General features: G+C 41.1%; 1 protein-coding gene across 11 annotated transcripts in view; it reads right to left on the reverse strand.

Moving 5' to 3' along the window:
- TRERF1 (transcriptional regulating factor 1) overlaps nucleotides 1–21641 on the reverse strand; it is a 319667-nt gene that overhangs the window by 24225 nt on the left and 273801 nt on the right. For all 11 annotated transcript variants that reach the window (XM_016431075.2, XM_056818241.1, XM_056818246.1 and 8 more), the window contains 5 exons: nucleotides 16069–16444; nucleotides 15236–15302; nucleotides 11421–11560; nucleotides 11157–11260; nucleotides 7111–7186 (listed from right to left, as the gene is read on the reverse strand). In XM_016431075.2, coding sequence (XP_016286561.2) covers nucleotides 7111–7186; nucleotides 11157–11260; nucleotides 11421–11560; nucleotides 15236–15302; nucleotides 16069–16444 — 763 coding nt within the window. The remainder of the gene's footprint in view (nucleotides 1–7110; nucleotides 7187–11156; nucleotides 11261–11420; nucleotides 11561–15235; nucleotides 15303–16068; nucleotides 16445–21641) is intronic.

The raw sequence follows: 21641 nt of genomic DNA on the forward strand, positions 1-21641 counted from the left end.
TTGTTGGAGTGCCCACAGGAGTCATTTGTGCTACCTCGGGATTCCTGGCTATTGGGCTGTTATCAGCAGGGGGGCCTAATAAGCCGATTAGAGCTAATTAGAAAGAGACTAATTAACTGGGGGAAGCTGCTGCTGGAAAGGCACCAGGAGGGGAAATGTTTTCAGTTCTGGTTGTCAAAGAAACAGATTCCTGAGAGGTGGAAGATTTCAGGGAAGATACACAGAAATCCTAGCCAATGGGAAGAGAGAGATGCCAGAGGAGAGGGGTGAAGGAGATTGGTTGTGGGGCTTTTTACGGAGTAGCTATTTTTACTGGTTATAAAGAATGTTCCCCACCTTCTGAAAGAAAGGTGATGGGCTCCATGTGCAGATGCAGACGCATAGTTTTAGACGAAGCCAGAATAGAAATTTGTTTTTCCTTGACTGACTACACAGGTTTATTTTATTATTTTTAAACCCATATTTTCTTAGTATATCAATTTTAAGAGAGAGGCAAGGGCTAGGCAACTAGGGTTAAGTGACTTGACCTGGGTCACACATCTAGGAAATGTCTGAGGCCAAATTTGATTCCAGACTCTTCTGATTCCAGACCTGGCTCTCTATCCACTGTGCTACCTAATTGCCTCCTATACAAATTTATTTTAAAAGGTTTTCTTTATTTTTTTTCTTCAGCATATGTGTGGAGAGGTGAAAAGAAATGTTAAAAGAAATTTAATTTTTTAAAATATATAGATGCAAAAAAGTTCTTTATGTAGGAGATATAGTGCTGGTTTATTTATGGAAGGTGTGAGTGATTTAAACTGGAGGTGCTACAAAAAAACTACCTCTTTCAGAAGGCAAAGCCAGAATATTCATTCTACAAATGATTATTGAATAGCTTCTCAGTACAGGATATTGTTTATATCCCAGATCATCTGGTTTCAGACTTAGCAGTATTCCATGTGCCAAGAGGTTCTCTCATTCATATTCTATTCACCATTCTGTGTTGTATAAATGTTTCTGTATTCTTTTTGAGTGTATTAAACTAGGAGAGGTGAGGGGGGGCAGGGACAGTGTGTCCCCTGGGACACTGGGTGATTTCTAAGAAAAAGTTTTGAATCTTCTGTAATCACGTCGTTGTTCCCCAACGCTCTCTCCCTCTCTCATTCTCTGACTCATCTTTATTTCCTCTCTCTCTCTCTCTCTCCTCTTACATTCTCTCTTTTCTCTGTCTCATTCTCTTTCAAATTTTCTCTCCTTTCTTACATTCTGTCTCTCTTTTTTCTTGCTCTCACATTTTCTTTCTCTTTCTCTCTCACATTCTCTTTCTCCTTTCTCTTACCCACTCTACTGCATTCTCCTCTCTCTCTTCTGTCTCACATTTTCTCTCTCCTTATATTCTCTCTCACATTCTCTCTCTGTCCTTTCTCACATTCTGTCTCTCCTCTCTTACATTCTCTCCTGTTCTGTCTCTCCTTTTTCTCTCTCCTCTCTTACATTCTCTTTTCTCTCTGTCTCTCCCACATTCTCTCTCTGTCCTTTCTCTCTCACTTTTTCTCTCTCACACATTCCCTCTGTCTTCCTTCTAGATTCTGAGTGCTCATGGTATGAACTGATAGGGCGCTGTGTTGCAATATTCCTGAGAATTCTTGCCCTCCTTCCCACTCAGAGAGCCATCTGTAAGGCTGACCCGTTGAACCGAAAAACCCAAAGATGCTGCAACTTCAATTACAGCCACATGTGGGTCATTCCTACTACCCACACACACTCTCTCTCTCTCACCACCCAATACAATGGCTACCATATGAGCCAACACACCAAGGGTGAACTACAAACTTCTAAAACTGAGACTCTCCCTCTATAAAGAAGCTGCCGCCATGCTCACTGCCTTTGGGAGTCCCCCACAGGCAGAAGCCCTGGCTGCTCCCCTGGGGGAAGGAGGGCAGCAGAATTGGCTCCACACTCTTCTCACCTGTAATATGAGTGGAAAGCTCATAAGCTTTGTTGTGGAGGCTGAACATGATGTCCCTTTGAGGAAATTAAGGCCTTGTGCATCCCATGGTGTCGATGCCTGTCAACAGGCCAAGTGAAAATGAAAGTGCCTCCGTGTGGGAAGAGGCCCTTTGAATGGCAGTGAGGTACCACTCCTGGCCTGCTTTGGTTTTCTGGGGCTGTACGAGTGGAGTATCCTAGAGCTACAGGTGGGAGGGACCCTCAGAAGCCATCTGGTCCAGATGTGAATTTTACAAATGAGGAAACCAGGAAGAGTAGGATTGATTAAGTTCCTTAGAGAAGAATCAGAGAGGGAGATAGAGCCCAAGTCCTCTGATACCAAGGGCAGTAATTTTCCTGCTGAACTATTTTGTTGTTATTTATTCATTTCAGACATGTCCAACCCTTATTGACCCCATTTTGGGGGTTTTCTTGCAAAGATATTGGTTTGCTATGTCCTTCTCTGGCTCGTTTTATTTATAACTGAGGAAACAGAGGCAAACGGGGTAAAGTGACTTGCCCAGGGTCAAACAGCTAGAAAGTATCAAAGGCCGCATTGTTACTCAGGAAGATAGTCTTCCTGACTCCAGGCCCAACATACTCTATCCACTGTGCCACCAAACTGCCCCTACTATATGATATTGCCTCTATTTTTCCACCTTTCCCTGTTGAATAACAACTACAACAATAATAGCATTTATTTTAAAATCTACAAAAATACTGTACAAATATCTCATTTTATCTTAACAACTCTGGGAAGAAGTTACTAATAAGTACTCCCATTTTATAGATGAAGAACCTGAGGTAGGCAGAAGGCAGGTGATTTTGTCCAGGGTCATGAGCTAGTAAATTTCTGAGGCTGAATTTGAACTCAGGTCTTTTTGACTCCATGTCTCATGCACTATTCTATTCACTGCACTGTTAGCTGCCTCCCTCAGAACTAAGGGAAAAGGGGTCTCTAGGCTTTTCTCTATCTTCTCCTCAACTGAATCAGTCTTGTATGTGCTGACAAGGGGCAGCTGGGTGGCTAAGGGGATTAAGAACCAGGCCCAGAGATAGGAAGTCCTAGGTTCAAATCTGGCCTCAGATACTTCCTAAGTGTGTGACCCTGGGCAAGTCACTTGACCCCCATTGCCTAGCCCTTACCACTCTTCTGCCTTGGAACCAATACACAGTATTGATTCCAAGACAGAAGGTAAGGGTTTAAAAAAAAAAAAGAAAGAATATGCTGACACCCAAAAGCATGCTTTGCTCAGACTTCTGGAGGGGAATTCTGGGTTTGCTAAGTGACATGATGCTAATATCAGGTGAGGACTAATTGGGATTGGCAAAAGAATTCCTTAAAAGGAACTTGCACCTTCAGATTAGTCCTCTACCTCTCCTATTTCTTTTTCTTTTCTTTTCCTCAAAACCCTTACTTTCTGTCTTAGAATCAATACTGGTTCCAAGGCAGAAGAATGGTAAGGGCTAGGCAGAAGTGACTTGCCCAGGGTCATTCAGCTATAAAGTGTCTAAGGTGAGATTTGAACCCAGGACCTCATATCACTAGGCCTGGCTTTCAATCCACTGAACCACTTAACTGCCCCTGCTTCCCCTATTTCTATCTCATCCCTCAAGCACTCCCTCTCCTTGGAAAGTCTAGGTGGGGAAAGATTCCAAACAAATGAGAACAATGAAAGGCAAAGAAATAAGATCATTTCCCAAACTCTGCATTTATGAAGAGTCCCAAGGCCCAGAACCAACTAATGTAATTTGACAGCACTGTTATCACTCCTATAACCTTAGGTCCAAATACCATTTTTTTAGGGATGGGGAGTGTCAACTACCTCAGATCCCACACAAATTCTGTGTGGAGCTTAGAAATGCGCTCTCAGACACACTCTGAGCCACTGTTGCTTTAAAAAAACAAAACAAAACACAACACAACAAAGCAAAACAAATGAATAAAGTTGGGGAATTAGAGAAGTACTGAATCATTTCTAAAGCTTCATCTGGAGTCATAACTCATTTGTCTATCCCCTTTTCAGACAGTCACAAGGAAGGAAAACATTTGGACAGCCATAATATAGGAGATGATTATCTCAGTATTTAAGTCACTTTTATAGGATCTCTGAGTCAAGATTAGACAGTCTCTTCCCCATCCTGTTCCTGCTCCCTCCTCCATCACCACAGATCTGTTGCTTGGCCCTCTCCCAGTCCCATGCTCTCTGGAAGTGATTAGTAGGTAGATATTACTTTACTCACCTTAAAAGCAAATTAAGGGGGCAGTGATGATGAACCTGTGTAAAGCACTTTGTAAATCATAAAGGACCATTAAAATGTCATCTATTGTTATTGTTTTGAGAGGCTATATGGTGTTTGGAGTCAGGAAGACCTGATTCAGTTCCCTTATCTGACCGGCACACAGCTTGGCCAAGTCAATGAACCTATTAAGACACAAGTCAGATGCCACTTGAACCGGTAGAAGGATGCTCATTTTTGAGAGTTCTCCACACCATAGCGATGCTCCATAGGGATGCATGCTGGGTACACCCAGGTCCATCCCAATGTCTCAGGGGGAAAGAAAAAGATACTATTATGTCTGTCTCTCCCTTCCTCCCTTCTCCACAGAAAGGAAGCATCTGAAGCCAGATTTGAAGCCGTTTCCTTCTGACTCCAGGACTAGCGCTCTATCCCTGTGTTACCTAGCTGCCCCTCTATACTTCTCTTTTTTTCAGAATTTGTTTTTTTCTGAATAAAGTTAAAAATTTAGTTTAGTTACATTTTAATTTCTTTCATTATATTTGGTGAATGAGACTTGTTTGCTTTATGACTGAGTTTCTTGGACAACCTACAAATAGTGATGTCTCCAAGAACATGGAGAGTTCTGTTAGAAGACAGGTAGGGGTGAGAGAGAGAAGAGAGAGAAGAGAGGAGAAGAGGACAGCTTTGGAACTCTACTTTGACTGTCCAATGTCCCACACAACATACGACCCACTCTTGACCTCCCCTTGAGTTTTGGGATCAATACAATATCTATCTGCAATACTGTTTGAGGAACACATACTGATAATAACTGAATGGGCCACCCCTTCAATTGCATGGCACAACCAGGGAAGAATGTGGTTTCAGTTCCATTTATTCATTTGTTTATTTATTCAGCTATTTAAATTATTACAAGGTTCCCTAAGAAAGGCTTGGGGAATTCTAGGGATATTAATTGACCAGACTATTATGTAATAAATACTTCAACTGTGGAGAAGGGAAGGGAAAGAAAGGAATAAGTATTTATTAAATATCTACTATGTAAGGGCAGCTAGGCAGCATAGTAGATAGAGCACTAGGCCTAGAGGTGGAAGGATATGAGTTCAAATCTGGCCTCAACACACTTTCTAGCAATTTGAGCCTGGGCAAATAATTTAGTCCTGATTACCTAGCTCTTGCTGCTCTTCTTGTCTTGGAGTTGATACAAAGACAGAAGGAAAGGGTATAAAAAACATATTTACTATGTGCTATGAGCTTTAAAAATATCTCATTTGATCCTTAAAATAGCTCTGGGAGATGGTGGTGATAATGATAATGATAACTAACATTTAAATAGTCTTTGCCAAGTGCTTTACAAATATTAACTCATTTGACTCCTACAACAACCCTAGGCTATATGCTATTGTTATCCTCGTTTTAAAGTTAAAAAAACTGGAGGCAGACAGAGGTAGAGTGACTTGCTTAGGTCATACACCTAGTATCTGAGTCTGGATTTAACTCAGGTCTTCCTCACTCAAGGACCAATGCTTTATCCACTATGCCATCATGTTTTTCCTCTTTCTTGATTCTAATTTCATTAAACTTCAAAAGTTATTTCCCCCTAAAACTAAAAAGTAGACTTTTAAACACATTTCTCAGAGTTAGCCAGGAGACAGAAGAGTTGAAGATGATATTAGGACTTATTACATCTCTTATTTTATCCAGACATAATTTGACTATTATAAGGAACTCCCAATAAATAAGACCCCGTCCCATCCCTCAATTGGCCCTGCATCTGCCTAAACTCACAGTTTTGGGGCAATATTGGGGCACTGAGATCTTAAGGGAGTTGTCAAGGTAGTGTCTCAGAGGATGGAATTAAACTCAGGTCTTACTCTGCCTTTTAAAAAGAGTTAACAATAGTGGGCATTTCTAGGACATTTTATCATTTATAAAGCCTTTTACTTGTTTTATTATCTCAATCTGTCTTCAATTCTGATACGAAGTAGGTGTTATGCCCATTTTATATATGAGAAAAACTGAAGACCCTTGGGAGAGATTTAGAGACTAATGCAGGGTGATACAGCTACTGCCAAGCAATCAAAGGATAAGCATTTACTATGCATACTACATACTATCCTAGATCTGGGGACACAAAGATACAGTCTTCAACAAGCTTGCAATATTAGGGAGCATTATCAATGACCAGAGTTCAAGTCAGGTCTTTCTGTCTCCTGACTCAGCATTCTACCCATTATACCTGATGGCCCCCTTACTGTGCTGCTGATGTCATCATGCCTTTATCACCACCATCATCATCTAATACATGTATAACCCAGTGGAATTGCTTGTCAGCTCTAGGATGGAGGAAGGAAGAAGGGAAGAAGCATATAACTGGAAAACTCATGTGTAAATTTGTTAATGGAATAAAACAAAGATAAAAATTTAAAAATCATCATCATCATCACAGCCAGCACGTATAGCACTTTAAGGTTTGCAAAGCTTTCTGACATGCTTTACCACAGGTCGATTATGAAAATAAAAAGAAAAGAGAGAAACCACTCACAGAACCACTTTAACTTCTTCCCATCTGACCACTAATGGACTCCATGCCCTCTAAACATGAGGTGCCCACTTCTTTTGAAATTAACCTAATAGCAGCCCCTTAACAACCTAATAGTCCAACCATCCCCGAGTTTGGGAGTGTAAAGAAGATAGTCACCAACTAAGTAGATAAAATCATCAGCTTTTGCTAAGCATCTGGAAGGCCTTGAAATAAATAATAACTATGAGAGAATTAACTGGCCGACAACATTATCTATTACAGTTTTTTTTTTTAAATCAAAGGAAAAAAAATCCCCTCTTCCTCATCCCCTCAGGAAACAACGAGAATAATGAGGAAAACTGGGAACCTACCAGCATAGTGATAATTTGCTAAAGGATGACATTTAAATCTGATGGGTTTCTTCAGCAGGAGCATTTCCAAAGCAGCCTACAGACCCACGGGAAAGAAAAGAAGAGAATTAATCACTTGTATCCTGGGCCAAGAGGAAAGTCTTACACCCAAAGGGGAAGGCAGCCCATCCCAAGGGAACATCAGGGGAGAGGGGAGAAATAAGGAGATTGAAGATGAGGTGAGATTTCCTTTTAGTGTGCTACCCACATTAGAACCCAGGGCCACCATTGGAAGGTTCTTCCCCAAGAGGAAAGTCAGAGTAGTGATGAGATGTACAATTGGCACTGCCATTCTGGGTGGGAAGCTGGACAGAAGGGGGGGGGTGGGCATGAAGTGTTTCAAGGAAACAAGCAAGAGACTGATATTTTTAATATAGCTATTTTATACACATACACTCTCTTTCACTCTCTCTGTCTATTTGTCTGTCTGTCTGCCTGTCAGTCTATTTGCAGAGTAAAGTGGGTAATACCAGGAGCACTTTTTCTACAATAATGACATCATAAAGACAAACAATTTTGGAAGACAAGAATTCTAACTAACGAATTGGTCAAACCTTATTTCAAAGGAATAAGGATAACACGTGTTACCCAACCCTTGACAAGAGAAGTGATAGGCTCAAAATACAAACTGAACATAGTTTTTGGGCACAGTTAATGTGGGAATTTGTTAAAAGGAGTTTTAACATTTTTATTCATTTCTTTTTTTAATGGAGTGGAAGGGGAGACAGAAGAGGGAGAAAATGTTTTTGTTAATAGAAATTAAAAAAAAAATATATATATATATAACTATCATACACTAGCTATATGACTCTGGGCAAGTCACTTTAACTCTCAGTGCTCCAAGAAACTCTATAAGACTCATCTAAGTTATATTATAATTACCAATTGATAAAAAGGCGATGACAACCTATATTAGCGAAGGGACTTCCTTACATTAGTGAAATCAAAAGTACAGGGCCTATCCTATCCTATGTTGTTGTTTTTTAAATCCCCCTACCTTCTGTCTTAGAATCAATACCATATATCAGTTCTAAGGCAGAAGAGGGGTAACGTAAAGGCTAGGCAATGGGGGTTAAGTGACTTGCCCAGGGTCACACAGCTAGAAAGTGTCTGAGGCCAGATTTGAACCCAGGATCTCTCTTCTCTAGGCCTGGTTCTCAATTCACTGAGCCACCTAGCTGCCCCCTCCCCCCATCCTATACAATAGATATGATCATGGACCATATTGGCAATATCTTCACCAATGTGGGATTAGAGCATGCTTTTAACCTTTTAAGGTTCCTAGTTCAAAGCCTTTCATATCTATGACCTCATTTATTCTCATTTTTATTTTGGAATAACAATAATGTTAATGTTACCCACTGCTTGAAAATTAAATAACATATGCATACTGTTAAGAGATATTCTGATGGGGGGGGCGGGGTTTAAGCTGGGTAGTTCAGAGGATTGAGAGCTAGGCCTAGAGACAGGAGGTCCTAGGTTCAAATCTGGCCTCAGACACTTCCCAGCTGTGTGACCCTGGGCAAGTCACTTAACCCCCATTGCCTAGCCCTTACTGCTCTTCTGCCTCGGAACCAATACACAGTATTAATTCCAAGACAGAAAGTAAGGGTTAAAAAAAAAAAGAGAGAGAGAGAGAGAGAGAGACTCTGATGGGATAGTTAGATGGCACAGTGGATAGAATGTTAGGCTTGGAGTCAGAAGGAACTGGACCTCAGACACTTCCTAGCTGAGTGACCCTATTCAAGTTACTTAACCCCCATTTGCCTAGCACTTGTCTTTCTGTCTTAGAGTTATTATTCTTCTAGAGTTGTTATTATTAGGACAGACCGTAAGGGTTTAAAAAAATAAATACATTTTTGAAGGGAGAGAGAGAGGAGTAATAATGTGTAGAGAGCTGGCTTTGGGGCCAGAAAGTCTCTTTTCAAGTCAGCAGAGCTGATGGTCAGCTCCTAACACTGATGAAATCACATGCCAAATGCTAATCCACCTTCTGGCACCAAATAAAAAAGCATACGGTCATTTTCACATTCTCCTCCCTTGGCCTCCAAGTAATCTTTTAGGCAGACACTGGATTCTGACCCTCTGGAAACTTACCACAGAGCTCACAGATATCTCTAGCAAGGCTCGCCAAGTTGAAAATGCCAAATGCTGTTTGTGCTCCAAAAATAAGCCCAGTTAAGTCTGAAGAGGCTCCCCCACTGAATGATAACTATTTGGGGACCACAACAATTCCTTAGCCTGACTCCTGAGGATGGGATATGTTCTGCACTGCTAGAATGAGTAGCCACATGGATAAAGTCACTGTACTATGAGATGGTCTAGGACTGATCTTTATGACCCTTGGTTTCTTTCTTATTTTTTTAAAGTTAAAGTTTATTGTTAAATATTCCCCAAATACTTGTTTTTCTGTCTTCAGTGTTAGGAGCTGACCATCAGCTCTGCTGACTTGAAAAGAGACTTTCTGGCCCCAAAGCCAGCTCTCTACACATTATTACTCCTCTCTCTCTCCCTTCAAAAATGTATTTATTTTTTTAAATCCTTACGGTCTGTCCTAATAATAACAACTCTAGAAGACTAATAACTCTAAGACAAAGACAAGACAATTTAAAACTTTTTTTACATTAATTTTTTAAAACGTTGAGCTGCAAATTCTCTCCCTACTTCCCACCCATCCTCTACCCATTGAGGAGGAAGGCAAGCAATATGCTATCAATTTTTATTCATGCTAAGTCATGCAAAACATATTTCCATATCAGCCATGTTGTAAAACACATACACATAAAAGAAAAACACCCAGAAAAATAAAGAAAGTGAAAAACAACATGCTTCAATCTGTACTCAGAGATGATCAATTCTCTCTGGAGGTGGAGAGCATTTTTTCATCATGAGTCCTTTGGAACTGTAGGACACTCGTTTTCATAGAACTGAGGGGCCATAAATGATGTTAAGACCACCTAATCCACCCTCCTTCCCCCCTCCCTCCTGGTGTACACTCTGAACAGAACACTGAGGGGAGTCTGGGGCCTAAGTGACCTGGATGAATTAGTGGGGAGACTCAAAGCCCAAACTTCCAATTCTCACTTCAATCTACTACTCAGTGGGTTAAATATCTCCCCTATATGACAAGGTGGCATTAGGGAATGATTCTGGTGGTATCCACAGGGGTGAAAGATACAAGGGAAAAGGAAGAGAAACAGACCATCAGGGTGAATGTCAAATACTTAGTTATAGAGCTATAGTCATTCGAATGAAGACAAAACTTTGGCTGCTACCAGAGGAGAGTATTAACAAGGTCATAGACTGTCTGGCTCTATATATACACACACCTATTTTGAGAGGACTAATTATTTGTTCAAGCAAGTCCTTCAGCCTCTATTAATGGCACCCTGGTTCCCTAAGGTGAAATTGAAGACATAAAATGCAGACATCCTCATTTCCCAAGGGCCAAGTGTTAACAATTAGCCTCAGGCATCCAAAGTGTAAACAGAAGTATAATTCATACATCCCTATCTAACTCTTTGGCAATCAAAACATTTAATGAGGTAGAAATATTAGGCTTCTGATGTCAGTCTTAAGCACTTAAATAGGGGTGTATGTTTGTGTTTCAGTCAAGGCTATTAAGTTCAGAAAATGCTATGTCTGCTGGAAATATCTGCAGGAATGATGATGCAGAGCAAAATAAGCAGAACCAGGAGAACATTGTACACCGTAACAGCACTACTGTATGATCAACTGAGAAACCTTGGCTCCTCTCAGCAACGCAATGATCTGGGATAATCCTGAAACACTTATGATGGGGAATGCTCCCCACTTCTAGAGAAAGAACTGTTGGGGTCATCTTTCTCATCAGTGTATCTTTGGTTTTATTTTGGGGTTTGGGTTATGTATGAGTTTGTTCTTATAACAATGACCAATATGGAAGTGGGTTTTGCATGATAACAAAAATAAAAATTTTTAAATGCTCCTTTTTCAGTCACGTTAACTGTAAAGCTTTCTCCGCTTACCATAATATCACCTTTGGCCTCAAAGAGGGAGTGCAAGGCAAATTCAGAATTTGTCCCTCCTCCTGGCAATGCGCTTGAGCAACACAAATTCAGCAAATTTTCCACTGTAAGAAAAAATAATGAGGCATCAGAGTTACTCATCAGAAAATTGGGGATAAACAGATAGATTGGGCACCTGTGGACAACGTAATGTGATAGTCCCAGAAAAAGGAATTGAGTGGGAAGCTGAGCATCTTCCAAACAATCTTTCCCACATTCCAATACCTCTCTTTTGGAATTCTTTGTTTTCCAGCTCTGGCCAGGGTTTCCACACCAGTGTGGCCTTGTGTGTGTCATTGCAGAGGGAAGACACATCCTGAAGTTCAGGGATCTCTGCTTGGAATCTCACACCAATGTTGATGCGTCTTTAAAAAAGAAAAACAGCAATGTAGTGTCTGGTTTTGATAGGCCTACAAAAGACAACGTGTAAAAAACTAAAGAAGTAGAACATTTGCCCTTTGTGCTAAAAGAATTCAAGAGACATTTCCTTACAGCATGACCCCACAAATTCCAGACATGCCACATGCCATAGGACAGGAACAGCCTTTCCAAGTGAGGAGAAATGGGAAGTTTCAACTGGGTTTCCACTTCAGCCAGTAAAAGGAAGACTTGACTAATTCAGGGCAACTTGGAACATTAAAATTGAACAGAACTAAGGGAGTGAAGAAACTGTGACTGGCACTTTAAAAGAATAAAAAAAGGGAACAGCTAGGTGGCAAAGTGGATTGAGAGCCAGTACTAGAGACAGGAGGTCCTGGGCTCATATCTAGTCTTAGACACTTCCTAGTTGTGTGACCTTGGGCAAGTCACTTAACCCCCATGGCCTAGCCCTTACCACTCTTCTGCTTTAGTACCAATATACAATATTGGTTCTAAGACAGAAAATGAGGGTTAAAAAAAAAAAAGAAAAATATCTGTAGTCACATTTGAATCCAGGCCGTCCCAACTATCTAAAATAGGGAATGTTAAGACATAGAATCTCAAGAGCTAGAGGAATTTAAGAGGTTAGCTGGTCTAGTTCATTCTATCAAATAGTCTTCTCCACACCCAAGCAGTCTTTTCACCCTATAAGGTAAACTGGTCACAGGGCCTTTAGTGATTTAAAAAAATATACCCATACCTTCTATCTTAGAACTGATACTAAGTATTGGCTCTAAGACTGAGGAGCAGTAAGGAGTAGACAACTGGAGTTGCCCAGGGTCACCCAGGAAGTGTCCAAGGCCATATTTGAACCCAGAACCTTCTGTCTCTAGTTCTAGCTTTCTATCCACTGAGCCACTTAATTATCCCTATAACACTTTCAAATACACAAAAACACCTGTCATGTTTCTTCTCCAGGCTATACAAGTTCCATCAATGGATTAAAACTGATAGGGGGCAGTGGCAGAGTAGAAATAGTATTGAGGTTGGAGTAAGAGGACCTAAAAATCCTCTTATAATTTACTATTACTACTGGTAGTAAGTTACTACAGACTATTACATCTTACTATATAAGTTGTCTTGAGCATGTCAACTAAGTTTTTCACCTCAGTGAATAGGAAAATGAGAGGGTTAGATCTGATGTCTAAAGTCCCTTCTAAATCTATATCCTCAAAGCTTCTTACAACATGGTTTCAAGTCAAGAATAATATCTTGCACTTATATGGTAATGTCCATATTTCAAAGTATTACTTTACAAACATCTCACATAAGCTTTTCTACAACCCTGAAAGATCATTAGGGGTGTATAATTTTCCCTTTTGATAAATGAAGAAATGGAAGATAACAAAGTGGCATTCTGGGCCTTAGACAAACTATCAGGAAAAAATAATATATGCAGGTGTAATTCACAAAGCAAAGGAGAGCATTTGGGTGAGAAATGTATGAGAAAGAAACAGAAATTACACTGTTGTAGGATGACTCTCTTAGAGATCACCTGGTCAGATGGAGAGTATGGAAGATATTTCATCAGTACACACTTAAATAATTCATTACATTCATTCCTATTTTCCTCATATAGATCATGAACTTAACGCAGTGGTCAAGTACAGGAATTATGGGAAACTTTATCTAACCAGACATCTGTTGGAAATCTCATTCCGCTAAAAAAAAAATAATAATTGATAAATACCTAACTTTCTTTGGTGAGGACTTAACCTCAGAAGACTGAGGAAATATTCATAATCACTGACCAACAGGTGGGAGAGGGGTAGTGCAATGGCAGGGAGTAGAGTTGGAAACAAACATGCTTTACAAATATTATTCTCACTTAATCCTCATGACAACTCTGGGAGATAAGATTTTTTATTAACTATTTTACAGTTGAGGAAACTGAGGCAGTCAGAAGTTCAGTGACTTGTCCTGTGTCACATAGTTATTAACTATGAAATTGGATCTGAACTGACTCTAAACTCAGCACTCTATCTATTAAATCCATAACCTTAAGGGGAAAATGACCATAGCAGCTTAAGAGTTCAGGACAGCCAACAAAGTAATTTGGAGGCACAGGAAAGCATATTCATTTCAACTCTAGAATGGCTCAAAAAAGGAAGCTTTCAAAAACAAGTTTCAACAATCCAACCAATAAGTAACCCAGATAAGGAATAAAAGGGAAGATATCTAGAAGAGGTTGGTATGTGGGCTGCACAAAGAATTCTCTCCAGTGAGAGGGTCGTGCAAAAAAGGTGTGTAGAGGGACACATTAATCAGCAAAAGAGGCTTAAACAACCACCAAAGCCTAAGTCCCAGAATAAATGGAACTTAGGGTCTGGGATAGGGGAAATCAGCTAAGTGCTTAAAAAAAAAAAGCTATATTCACTAAAAAAGAACAAGGAAGGACTAGAATGACTGCATGGGGCAGATGGTGTAATATTAACTGAAGAGAAGAGAAAAAGCAGAACTACTAAACTCCTATTTTTGTTTCTGTCTTTTTCTACTGAAAAATATTATCTGAAAACCAGGAAGGGCAAAACAACACACACAACCCCAACACCTGCCCCCTATTCCCAGGTGTTATCAAATAATTGAAGCCAAACATGGGGGAAGGGGGGAGGGAGAGGAAGATGGAGGCAGAGACATGAAAGGGAGACAGAGAGAACAAACTCTAGTTGTTTTAAATAATTGCAACTTTCTAAGCCCAAGTATCAAGGAACTAAAATAAGTTGGTGATGGGACAACACTGCTCAAAGTCCTCAGAAAATCATTAAGAACAGTTCCAGAAAACTGGAGACTATGCTATATCTTTCATAAAGGAAAGAAAAGCAGGTTACAGAAATTGTCAATCAATGAGCTTGAGCTTGACTATCCAGGAAAATCCTTGAACATAATCATAAAACAAACAGTTAAGTTAAGTGTATTTAGAAGAGCAAAACAAGTGACCATTTGAAGTCAGTATGAGTTCCCAAATAAGTCATGGTCAACTAACTTCACTGGTTTTTCTGAAGGTGTTACCACACTGGTACAGCTCAGAAAATGCTGTGGATTTAGTGTACCTAAGATTAAATGATTCATTTGGCAAAGGATGAGATATGCTTTTGGAAAATACATACATACACCCATAGTTAAATATGGATCCCAAGCATGTCATTTTGACTTAGCCAAGGAGGAGACACCCAGGTTGGGCAAAATCTGCAAAAGTTAGGGGAGACAGGAAGATGGAAAGGGAATGAAAGGGAAGGGAGAAAGGGAGGGAGAAAGGAAGGAAAAGAAAGAAGGGAAGGAAGGAAGGGAGGAAAAAAAGAAGGAAGGAAGGAACATATCTGGGTTAATAACCAAGGACTCTGAAAAAAGAATTTTATGTTTGCATTAAATAAAAAGTGTAGACTACTGGTATTCAATAAAAGGTCTGTCCAAAGGAACCTTGCAGCATTGCCTGCCCATGCTCCCACCCTTCCCCTTAAACAGCAAAGGCAGAATCTCTTGTACCGTCTCTGATACAACCTAACTGATAGTAGCACTTTTGAAATTCTCCCCTTGTGTTAATGATCTCATTTCTTTTTGAGGGCACAGGACCAAGGCTACTATTGTACAAGAATTTAAAAACAAACAAACGTGTTGCTTACGGTTCAATGTCCACTGACTGTTCCCCAAGGCCTGGTGTGAGTGCTGGGTTGCCACCATCAACGCTGTCTGAAATACAAGCCAGATGACGGTCACTAAGGAAGGGGACAAAGAAACAGACAGGTCCACCTACCTCCTTGGCCAAGAAGCTCAAACAGCATTTCCATTATTTCATCAGCCTTGACTATTTTTCCCATCCATGGTCAAAGTGGCGAAGTAAGCAGGTCACTCACAGGCCTAGGAAACCATGACTCAAGTCCTGCTACTGTATACATACATGCTGGATGGGAGACCCTGGGCAAATCATTTAACCTCTTAACCTAATTATTAATTTAACCTGGCCCAGGCAGCTGACTCCATAAATTAAGGAAGAGTTGTAGAGCTGTAACAGTGGGAGGTATCCCCCAAACTGGTAGAATAATAAGTCTAGAAAATCAGCACCATGAGTGAAGGTACTCTCCCTTGCCCCAGCCTGCCAGCCTCTCTCTGTTATATCATACATAAGACTGTAGGTAGTTTTCTGAATTCAAGCTTCCCTGACACCACAAGAGTCTCATGGTTCCACTTTAAATACCATCTGGCATATACTTAGCTGCTGCATATAAAAGTAATTCTGCTGGGGGCTTTTATTCTACTATCATGTCCTTATATTTTACTATCACGTCTTAAAGCAAGATATTTTTCAAGTCAGTATGTCTTTATTTAAGGGCTATATAAGCCCCTAAAGAGGGGAACCTATGTGTGAAACTCTTCACACAATCAACATGGAGGGGGGCAACATCAAGGACTCCCATAATGGCCCAGATATCAGGAGGAGTTCAAAGTTGCAACTTACTCGAGCGGCAGAGGAGCACTCGAGGTGTGGGTGTCAGAGGAGTGAGTGGCAGCTGCGGGTGGGGGACACCTTGAGAGGAGGTGCTGATGACATTGCTGAAGAGGCCAGAACCCTGCCGGACAGGGCTCAGCATAGGTGGGGGCGTGTAGGGAGGCAGCTCATGGGCAGGGTCCAGGAGGTGGTCCCCGAGGATGCGCGGGGATCGTAGCTGGCTCTGATACAAGGTGGCGGCTGAGTAAGAGGAGGCGTTCTGGTTGAAGGAGGGAGGGGGGATGAAGAGTGGTTCTGGACGGTGACGGTATTTCTTCTTGTCCTGGGTGGGCTTAAAGTGTTCTTCAGCTCTGGCCATGCCTGGCTGATGCTTTCTGGGAATTTCCTAAAAGGCAAGGTGAGTTAATTTCAAATATCTATTACTTGGATAAATTCTCCAGCTCATGCATATTGTTTCACCTGGTGTGAAGGGACATATCCTTTTAGCTCCCCGCTTCCCCTCATGCTCCATTCACAGCTCCCATGGGTTAGAAAGCTGAACCCTAAGAATAAGGACCACTTTGGGCTTGGTCAAGGAGGGGATACTAGGTTTGGGTAAAATATGAAAAGTTAGGAGGGTGGAGGGGACCCAGAGGGAGGGACAGAAATAGGGGTGGTAGGAGCAGTGGATGAGGGAAGGGTTATAAATTCAAATTCTTTGGTTCTTTCTTATCACTACATTCCCATCTGCTGAGAGGAATCCAGCTGCAAAGTCTCTTGGAATTCTCCATTTCCCCAAAGGACAAATTAAATGAGTGCACCCAAAGTATAATATAGGATGTGTGTAATAATATGTGTGTAAGGGGGAGGGAAGGAACAGGGGGAGAAGGGAGGAGAGAGAGAGAGAGAGAGAGAGAGAGAGAGAGAGAGAGAGAGAGAGAGAGAGAGAGAGAGAGAGAGAGTCAGTCCCTACCTCACTAGGCACAAAGTTGTCTCCTCCTTTGGTACCTTCCCAGGGAACCCCACAGGATGAAGTGAGATGCTTAGGTGTGACTAACAATGGTCTCTGCAACCCCTTACTACCCCCATCACTTCTACTTGGTGACTCAACAATCAATCATTCTGCATTTATTAAACACCTACTATGTGCCAGACCAGGAGTCTAGATACTAGGGATACAGATCCAAAGAAGACCAAAATAACAACAATTATTTAACAATGCTTTCAAAAACATCTGGGGACAATACTTATAAGTGGGCTTCCTTTAGGCAGTCCTAGTTCTGTTTCCTATAAGCCTGAGGCCAAGTATAATAAGGAAAGGGAATATACTACACAGGGAGAGGCAGACAGATATAGAGATATGTATTATGTAAATGCATGGCATGCCCAAAGAAAATAGAAATAGCTTAGAGATTATCTACTCTTTTCTATGACAGCTAGTGGATAAAATGCTGGGCCTAGAGTAAGGAAGATTCATCTTCCCAAGTTCAAATCTGGACTCAAGACATTAGCTGTGTGGCCTTGGGCAAGTAACTTAACCCTGTTTGCCTCAGTATTCTCATCAGTAAAATGAACTGGAGAAGGAAATGGCAAACTAGTCCAGTATTTTGGCCAAGAAAAATCTAAATGTTGCAAAGAGTCACATGTGATTGAAATGACTGAACAAAAAAACCTTTCCATTATCTATGGAGCAGGAGAAAAAAATCATGAAGCCTCTCACTTTATTAAGGAAGGACTACAAGGACAATTATACAGAGAATCTCAGGCCATCTGCAGACAGGCCTCCTCCAGCAGGCTCTTTTCCAGGCCTAAACCCATATGATCATTGTTGAAAGTCTTCATTACTGAGTTAGGGCAGGCAATGAGATAATTGAGAGACCACTGGCCTCAGAGTCCTTCTCTTACTAATTTGTATGACTTTAGTCTGGTCATTTCCTTTCCCTAGACTCAGTTTCACTTCTGTGAAAAAGGGATTATGAGAGCCCTCCCAGGTTGGATACCCATTAGTTGAAGGATTTATTCAATTTCTGTTTGTTCCTTAATCTTTGTTCTTTAGCCCTAACAAGGCAATGATCCAGAAAGGAGATGTAAGGTCCCTTGTTCCAAAGAAGAGACCACAGTTTCTAATGGTTAAAGAAGTAATACTGTGCATTGATTTTAAAGGCCTCCTTTCTCACACTGGTAAGTGGGGATCTAAAGCCTCTCTCCTCCATGATTTTTCTCTTCCAAGTCAGAGGTTAGATGAGGCAGAACAGAAGGAGAAATATAGATTTCTTTACCTTCATAATTCATCTCTGACTTCTTTTGTATACTGCTTGTTCCACCCAACTTTTCCCAAATCCCTATCTTTTCTCTAACCTAAAAAAACCCTTCCTCTAACCTGGAGGGAGAGTAGAATAGGATAGGGTAGTAGAAAGAGAGTCCTAGAAGTCAGAAGACCTAGGTCTAATCCCAAGATTTTCTACTTCCAAGATGTATGAGTTTGAGAAAATCCTCCTTTCTGAGCTATCATTAAAATATTTTAACTCAGAGGCAGCTATGTGGCTCAGTGGATTGAGAGCCAGTCATAGGGATGAGAGATCCTGGGTTCAAATTTGGCCTCAGACACTTCCTAGCTGTGTGATTCTGGGAAAATTACTTATCCTCCATGCCTAGCCCTTACCATTCTTCTGCCTTGGTATCAATGTACCACATTGATTCTAAGAGAAAGTAGAGGTTAAAAAAATGTGACCACTGAGATTCCTTCCAGTCAGTTCTGAGAATCTCTGAACATGCCCAACACCAGATTCCTACATCTTTGCCTCCTGAAGCAATGCATTCCACCCTTCCCTGCTCATCACTTGTACTCCTATAGGATCTCAGGCTTGTTTAGTCATTCAATCATGTCCCATTCTTCAAGACCCCATATGTGGTTTTCTTGGCAAGGATAATGGAATGGTTTGCCTTTCCTTCTCCAGTGGATCCTTTTGTCAGACAATCAGAGGTTAAGTGACTTGCCCATGGTCACAACAGATAGTATCTAAGGACAGATCCAAACTCAGGCCTTCCTTACTCCAAGCCCAGCACTCGATCCACTGAGCCACCTAGATCCTCAAAGGCAAAAAATGATTTGCCCAGGATCATCTTCCTGGCTCCAGGTCCAACACTGGACCTGGACAAGCCACCTAAATGCTCTAAGATTTCCAGCTAGGATATATAAAGCAATCCAGGAGGGGAAGGAGGAGGGAGAGATCTGGCCTCTCTCAGGTACAGCCTCCACTCTATCCACATTATCTTCAATGGTCATTTTGACCTCAGGGCCATTAGGAAACTAAATGATACCTCCTTGTCCTTATTTTGAATATAGAGAATACTAAATTTTGGGTGAATCTGTTTGCCTCTACCCTCAGATGAGCTATGCAAAGGACAACAATGCAATATATAGACTCATTAAGACTCATCCAGACTCCCATCACCCCCCAAATACTCTACCACTCAATTCTCTTCATTCATTTAGCAGCATCCTTGAGGACAGAACTTCTCAGACTTCTCCCTCTCTCCTCTAAGAGGACTCCCAAGTCTGCTGCACAGAGACAAGCAGCAAGACCCAGTGGGAGAGGAAGAAACTGGGAGCAGAGGAAAATGAGGGAAGGAAAACCCCTGGAGGGAACAAATTCTGAAAGTCTGAATTCTATCCTACAGAAGTATATTTTTAGTCATCCTGTGCCTGTGCAAGCACAATATAGGCAAATCCCATGTGAATATACCCATGGTTACCCTCTTGCTTTAGATCCACATTCTGGCTCCCAAGCTTCTATTAGGGCCCACCCTCTATAACTAGTTCCTCTCATCTCACTCCCACCTTCCTCAAAGCCCAGCATTAATTTTGTACTCTGGCCAAGGAAGGCTACTTCCTTATTCCTCAGTGAAAAAAGTACATAATGCCAGATTTAAAATGGAGTAGGAATGGTCCTCCTTCCACAGAAAGATCATCACTGGAGGAGCTGGTCCTCCCTATCACAGAATCATGGGACAACAGAGTTGGAAGGGATCTTGGGGGTAGGGGTGGGGGTGATCATGTAATCATTGAGTCATTAAGATTTAGAGCTAAAAAGAGCCTGAGTCCTCATATAGTGCCACCCCTTCATTTTACAGACTATCAAGTCATCGAATCATAGATTTAGAACTGGAAAGGAGGATGCTGGACATTACTAAGTCCAAACCCTTATTTCTTAGTTGAGTCAACTGAAGCCAAAAGAGAAGTGGCTTCTTCAAGGTCACTGATTCAGCTTCTGTGACTCCCAATCTAGGATGCTTTCCACTACATCATATTTCCCTGTAATTAGTTATTTGTTCCCATATATAAGCTGCTAGCATTGGCCCCTTTCCCCACACAAGAAGCCTTCTCTCCTACCTTCTAAATGCCTTACAAATCATGGGACCATTGCAATAGAGCTAGAAGGAATCTCAGAGATGATCTAATTCAATCCCTTCATTTTGCAAATGAGGAAACTGAGACCCATGTGATTTATCCAAGTTCACTCAGGCAAGATTTGAAGTCAAGTAGGTAGCTAAGTGGTTTGAAAGCCAGGTTGGGGGGGTGGGGCGGTTCCTGGATTCAAATATGGCCTCAGACACTTTCTACTTGTGTGACCCTGGGCAAGTCACTTAAACCCCACTGCCTAACTCTTAGTGTTCTTCTTGCCCTGGAACCAAAACACAATATTGATTCTAAGATGGAAGGTATGGGTTAAAAAAAAAAAAGAATCAGTGTTCTTCTATCTGTACTATCCTACTTGTGGGTTCCAGAAAGGTTTTCTTGATTGACTCCATCTAGTTAAGATCATTCTTCTTACATACGTTTGCTTATCCCACAGGACTTAAAATTTTCAATCTTCAATGGTTACTTTGCTATGGCTGCTTTGTTCTAACTACTTTATGGATTTCTCAAATACTTATTATTTTTCATTCTCCATCTTCCATAACTCCCTTGTCGCTTCACTAAGCATCTCTCTTATACTGGGGGCCACCTGAAGGCATGGTTTAGAATCAGAAGATCTGGGTTCTCAGACTGGCCTTTCTACATGCTTAATTTATAAACTTGAGTCACATTGTATCTCCACATTGAGTGCCTCCTTTACAAAAAAGGGGACTGGACCAATTGATCTCCAAAGCCTCAGTCAGTGCCGACATTCTATGATAGTAGAATAGGCCAAAAAACTCCACTGAACTGGAAAATCCATGAGGGGCAGAGGTAGCATGGTGCTATGTCCAGAGGGAGCACCAGACCTAGTTGTGGTCAGGAAGGTCTCGGTTTGAAACTCATATTGACTTATTAAACATGTATTTCACCAAACTACCCTGAGCCAGAACTTCTTCATCTGGAAAATGGAAATAATAATATAATCCATATATACTTCCTCACTTGGTTGTTGTGAGGATCATAAGAAATAATATATGGAAAGTCCTTTGTAGACCTTATATATATAATTGTTAGCTAATATTAATTCTATAGCTATTGGGCCCCTAAGGCAAAGAGTATTTGAGAGAGAAAAAAGAAGGGAGAGATGGGGGGAGGTGGAGAGCAAGAGGGAAAGGGGGGTGAGGGGAGAGAGAGAGGGAGG

This window comes from Monodelphis domestica, chromosome 2, assembly GCF_027887165.1.
Source record: "Monodelphis domestica isolate mMonDom1 chromosome 2, mMonDom1.pri, whole genome shotgun sequence".
In the NCBI taxonomy this organism is placed as follows: domain Eukaryota; kingdom Metazoa; phylum Chordata; class Mammalia; order Didelphimorphia; family Didelphidae; genus Monodelphis; species Monodelphis domestica.